At 39.2% G+C, this 6,348-nt stretch overlaps 1 protein-coding gene across 1 annotated transcript in view; it reads left to right on the top strand.

Moving 5' to 3' along the window:
• Positions 1–5,359, top strand: part of Ms4a3 (membrane spanning 4-domains A3) — a 9,565-nt gene extending 4,206 nt beyond the window's left edge. Inside the window, exons 4-6 of the mRNA XM_055614009.1 lie at positions 1,897–2,055; positions 3,344–3,445; positions 5,089–5,359. Of these exons, the coding sequence (XP_055469984.1) occupies positions 1,897–2,055; positions 3,344–3,445; positions 5,089–5,166 (339 nt within the window). The 3' untranslated portion in view covers positions 5,167–5,359. The remainder of the gene's footprint in view (positions 1–1,896; positions 2,056–3,343; positions 3,446–5,088) is intronic.
• Positions 5,360–6,348: the final 989 nt, after the last annotated feature.

Consider the following 6,348-nt stretch of genomic DNA (forward strand, 5'->3'; position numbering starts at 1 on the left):
ACACACACACACACACACACACACACACACACACACACACACACACATACAAGTACTATAACATCTGCTGTGTGCAATAGATCTGTCCCAGCGTATGTGTCCTCTACTTTTACCATGGAAGAACTCACTGACTTTCTTTAAAGCTGATACCCCTACTTGAGTGTTCTAGTCCATGTCCTTTTCCACTATATAAATTCATCACCCAAATAAGTATCTTTATCAGAATTAAAACTAGAAATTTTTATGAATCCCAGAGCTTTACATAATATATTTTTCTGTTAATTCTTACTCAGTTTCCTAATCTTATCCACCTTGCTTTCCTTGCTTCCTGAGAACACTGTGGCCTATGGAACTCTGAGCTGTCTTTATCCAGACCTCCTCTGGACCATCTAGCGAAGCACCCAGTTACTTATTCCTGTCTCTATATGTTACTACTTAATGTCACAAACCTCTACTTCTTTATCTAGATTTCCATTTTTGTTACACCTTTCTTTCAGCCTCAATACTTACTTAAAAATTGTCATAATTTAAATACTAGTGTGTCTGTAGTTTTGTTTTGTTGTTTTTTTTAATATTTCCTCAACAGTATTTATAGCAGCTTTATTTTTTTTAATTAATTACACTTTATTCATTTTGTATCCCCCCATAAGCCCCTCCCTCCTCCCCTGCTGATTCCACCCTCCCTCCCCTTTCTGCATGCATGCCACTCCCCAAGTCCACTGATAGGGGAGGTTCTCCTCTCCTTTCTGATCTTAGTCTATCAGTTCTCATCAAAATTGGCTGCATTGTCCTCTACCATGGCCTGGTAAGGCTGCTCCCCCCTCAGGGGGAGGTGATCAAAGAGCAGGCCAATCAGATTATGTCAGAGGCAGTCCCTCTTCCCATTACTATGTAACCCACTTGGACACTGAACTGCCATGGGCTACATCTGTGCAGGAGTTCTAGGTTATCTCCATGAATAGTCCTTGGTTGGAGTATGAGTCTCTGGGAAGTTCCCTGTGTTCAAATTATCTTGTTCTGTTGCTCTGCTTGTGGAGTTCCCGTCCCCTCCAGCTCTTACTATTTCGCACTTCTTACATAAAATTTCATTCACTCTGCCCATCAGTTGGCCATCAGGCTCAGCATCTGCTTTGACAGTCTATACTGCAGAAGCTTTCAGAGGCCCTCTGTGGCAGGTTCCAAGGTTGTTTCCTGTTTTCTTCTGGCTTTCAGAGGCCCTCTGTAGCAGGTTCCGAGGTTGTTTCCTATTTTCTTTTTCTTCTGATGTCCATCCTCTTTGCCTTTCAGGATGGGGATTGAACATTTTAGTTAGGGTCCTCTCTCTCTCTCTCTTTTTTTTTTTTAAAGTGAGATAGGGTCTCATATATTACAGGCTAGTTTTAAATGGTAATTCCTGCCATCACCCATAGAGTGCTGGAATTGTAGGTGTCCTCAGCCACACCCAGTTTATGCAGTATTAAAGTTTGATCCTGGGGCTGCCTGCATGCTAATCAAGAGTCTACCAACTGAGCTGTGTATCCTAACGCCTTCCCTGTCTTTGTTGCTACATGTAAGTTCCTTGTGCTAAGGAGAAATCTTTGTTCAGAGGAGATTGCCCTGTAGCTAAAATGCTGTTGGGTATGTAAATAGATGTTTCTTTAAATGGAATGTTCTGAAGGGGTTAACACACACACACACACACACACACACACACACACACACACACTATTTTTTGAGACTGGGTTTCTCTGTGTAGCCCTGGCTGTCCTAGACTTGCTTTATACCAGGCTGACCTCGAATTAACAGTGATCCATGAGCCTCTGCCTCCTTGAGTACCGGGATTAAAGGTGTGCATTACCATGCCCGGCTTGTTCTACGTATATTAATGGACTTTTGTTTTGTTTTGTTTTGTTTTAGATGCAGAACAGTTTTGGGATGAACATTGCCAGTGCGACAATTGCGTTTGTTGGCACTGTTTTCCTTTCTATACACCTGGCATTCAGTACACAGGCATTCCAGGCTTGCCAGTCTTCACAGTCACCTGACTTATGCTTTTACCTGGGTTCCTCATCAAACGTATGTTTTAAAACTGTGGATATATTTTAAACCACTCAAAATAAACAGAAAAGCAGTATTGTTGTATGATATGTTACCTTGAATGTTGGCTTTGCTATTTATTAGTTTTTGTTTTTTTTTTAATGGAGGACACCTAAGACAATCTGTCTGTTTTACTTTTCTTATCTTCAAAATGAAGACAATAATGGTATCACCCACCTAATGGACTGCTATAAAATTCAATATATCAATATTTGATAAGTAGTGAAAACAGTGCTTAGCCATCATGTTGCGTTTATTATTACTATTTACTATACTATACAGAGAAAATACATTGATTCATTTCACGTATCTTTTGTTTGGTGAAACAAACTTCAGAGACAGACCACTTATTCTGCGATCTGTAATGTTTGTGAATATTAGGCACACACTATCAACTTAGCTCTATCTAAATATCTATCTATCTATCTATCTATCTATCTATCTATCTATCTATCTATCTAATTATTGGGGCTAGGTTTTTTATGACTATGTGATTATGTTTCCTACATTATATATGTTTGTATGTATGTATGCATACTGTGTGTGTGTGTGTGTGCCTGATGTCTGAAGAAGTCAGAAGAGGGTATTGGGTCTCCTGGAACTAGAGTTACAGATGGGTGTGGCAAACCATATTGGTGTTAGGAACTGATCCTGGGTCCTGTGCAGGACCAACAGGTGCTTTTTTACTGCTGAGCCATCTCTCTCCTTCTTCCTTTATTATAATTTTAGACACCTAAGTTTGTATTTATCCATGTTTATTTTTCCTGGATTAAGTGGTATTTTTCCCTATGTAGAAATTGGATTATGCAGTTCTTCTGGATCCTCAGCAATATTGGGAGTATTGTGTTGTATTTCTCCCAGCGTTGTGTTTTGGTCTATAAACCTAATGTAAATGCCTGTGCCTACCTCCTGAAATGCTGTAGGTGAAATCATGAAGGGATATTTTTTTTGCCCATTTTACTAAACTGTGTATTAATTTTTGTAATTTATTACATTTTTTAAATGTTAATGATAGTGTCAGAATTTTTCTTCTATGATTCTTCTTCCCTTGACTAGTTCAGAAATAACATACATCTTTCTTCCAAGACAAGAGTTTCATGATTTGGCATTGATGCTGGAGCCCTTCTTAAGAAGTTGTGTGTCTGTATCTTAAGTCTAATGTGTCACACCTTATTGCATTTTGAGGGTTTTTCAGTCTGGGTTTCATGCTGACAATCTTTCCCTCTGAATGTTTCCACTGATTTGATCTGAGACATCATTTCCCTAGGGCCTGGTGTCTTTAATGCTGATTCTCACCCTGCTGCAGCTGGCCTTGGCCATTTCTATCTCAGCCATGTGGTGCCTGGGAAATGTTTGTGGTTCAAAAGAGGTGAGTTTTTGTAAGTGATGAGCAAGTTCCATTGTCTGTAAATCCCACAATGGTTGAAGTTATTTTCGACTTTTAGAATAAGAAACTTTTATGTAGTTATGATTTGTGGGGTTTTGGAAATTATTTGTTCAATCAATGTGTGAGATGAAGTAAGGCTGGAAATGATTCAGATTTGAAAATCCAAGTTATATATTAATATACATTTTAATGCAATTAAAATTAATTTTAATTATTTTCTTATAAGGTTTTGCTTTTGAGGTGTATAACTCAGAATGACCACATATTTGTGATAGACATTTAGATCTTCTAATTCATCTTCTTAAATTTTTTTTCCACTTGAAATTTCTTTTTGCCCAAGAAAGCTTTATAAAACCATACTGAGACTCTTCACAGTGGGCATAGAGGTGTCTCTGACTCTTTTGCCTGTTCTTGGGACCTTTTTCCTCCTACTGGGTTGCCTCATCCTGCCTTTATTTGAGGGTTTGTGCCTAGGCTTATTGCATCTTGTTATGCTGTTTTTGGTTGATATCCCTAGGAGCTCTTTTCTGAAGGGAAATGGGGGAGCAGTGGATCTGGGGGGGAGGGGAGGTGGAAGGCATTAACTGGGAGGAGTAAAGGAAAAGGAAATTGCAGTCAAAAAGTATTATATGAGAAAAGAATAAATAAAAAGAAAAAAAACCAAAATAGGTATGAAGATCAAACATTTGTAGATAGTAAATCATAAAGAAATTTGTTTTAAACAATTGGTTGATACATAATTTTACCACCTCTTAAAGACCAAAGCTGATTTGCGTACTAATGAAATGAATGTGCTTGTTTATTTTTCATAACAATTAAATCCTGGCTAAATATTGGATGCTGCAGGATGGAGCTCATCTTCACATTTCTGAAAGTTGATGTTTTGATTTTATTATTGTCAAGGCTGAGAAATAGTGCTCTGCATTATCATATAGAACAAAACAACAGAAACGTTTAGTATGTTTATGGCCATTTTGAAAAATCCTGGAAATTTTTTCCTAATCCCAAGCCAAAATTCACTCAACAATGTTTTTTTTTGAAACTCAAGTCAACAGTCCAAACAGCAACTTTTAAAATCAAGCACTCTAACAGAAAACAACCCAAAAATATACTAACTTGATCCGTGCTAAGGAAGGATAGTAGAAAATGTTAGAGGTAGTTGTTTTCTGTAATTATGCTAGAACGCTTTCAAGAGAGGGAGGTTGCTGGCATTCGTAACAAACAAATAGTATCCAACCGAAGCAGCATTCACTGACTTTTGTGGTGTGGCAGCAGCTGTGTGTTCGGAACCATGTCTGCACTGAAGGCATGCTTGCAATTCAACAAGGGCAACCGTGGCCAGGAGCCCCTTGGATCTGTTATGCATTTGACTTCCCCCGCCCCCAATCTCCACACTCAGTTCTGCAACCACTTCTGTAGCAGCAACCCACAGAAATGAAAATACAAATGTTTCGATTGCTTCCTGATCCATATGCATATAATCATAATTCAGGGTTTAACAGGGTAATCACCGATGAAGGAACATCTGTGGATCTGTGGTAGTGATTGTGGTGGTAATGAGAAAGGATGGAGTGGAGAAGAGAGATGATGCTCCTCCTCCTGATAACCAATGTCTCATTTTCTAGGCAATCTCTTCACCTCCTAATTCTGTGGAATCGGGAATGCCTCCTGATGGAAGTGATTCCGAGAACCCGAACACTTAGCCTCAAGTCACCTAAGAGTGAGAACGTCTCATGAGATTTCAGGAGAGCATGAGCAGATGAAATGCAATTCTTCTGTCATGGCGATATTTATGCGAAACCTGTGCATTTGTCCCAATCCTTTTCCCTTCCCTGTAAATCCACTCGCCTGTTCTAGATCTGGATGAATAAATATATTTCCTTAGGCCTTCTTGGATTTGCAAATTCTATGGTCATTTTTTCAAAGTTGTTTCTAGAAATTGAATCTCTTTTGTTTTTTTCTGTTACTCCATAGCTGTGTGAGGATTAAGGATGAACGAACATACAATATTTAATTTTCTTTCTTTCTCTTTTTTCTCTCTTTTCTTTTCCTTTTTTTTTTTTTTTTTTAAGCAGAGTGTCTCATGTCCTGTAGGCTGGCTTCTAACAATCTATGTAACCAAGATCTATGAACTGATCTTCCTGTCTTTACCTCCTAAGTTTCAGAATTACAGGCACACACAAACACACTCAATTTGATAGTTTATACTCACCATCCTCCTGCCTTCGCCTCTCATCTGCTAAGATTACAGGTGTGAGCCATCACACCCATCTGTAAACCCTATTGTGTACATTCTCCATAAAATCCATGTTGCAGCCATCTCATGGTGTACGGGGTGGTATTGGGTGACAACTTGACACAAGTCAGAGTCATCAGAGAGGAAGAAGCCTTAGTTGAGAAAATGCCTCCAAGACATCCAGCTGTAAGGCATTTTCTCAATTAGTAATCAATGGGGGAGGGCCCAGCCCATGGTGGGTGGTGCTGTCCCTGAGCTAGCAGTTATGTTAGAAAGCAGGCTGAGAAAGCCTCGGGGAGCAAATCCATAAGCAACACTGCTCCACGGCCTCTGCATTAGCTCCTGCCTCTAGCTTCCATCCATGCTTGAGTTCCTGCTCTGACTTCCTCCAACGATGGACTATGATCTGGAAATGCAAGACAAATAAATCCTGCCCTTCCCCCACTAGCTTTTTGGTATGGTGTTTCATCACAGTAATAGAAACCCTGACGAAGGCACACGGGAAGGAGAATGAGCCAGCTTTTTTAGCACAGGAAAAAAAAATCTTGTTTTTTGCTGACATTCATATGACAAGCCTAGCAAGTAAAAAGAAAATCATTGTGATTAATTTACGCTCTAAGATTCAGATTCTATTTCCATCAGCTTCTTG

This window comes from Psammomys obesus, unplaced genomic scaffold (assembly GCF_907164565.1).
Source record: "Psammomys obesus unplaced genomic scaffold, mPsaObe1.curated_primary_1811, whole genome shotgun sequence".
Taxonomy (NCBI): domain Eukaryota; kingdom Metazoa; phylum Chordata; class Mammalia; order Rodentia; family Muridae; genus Psammomys; species Psammomys obesus.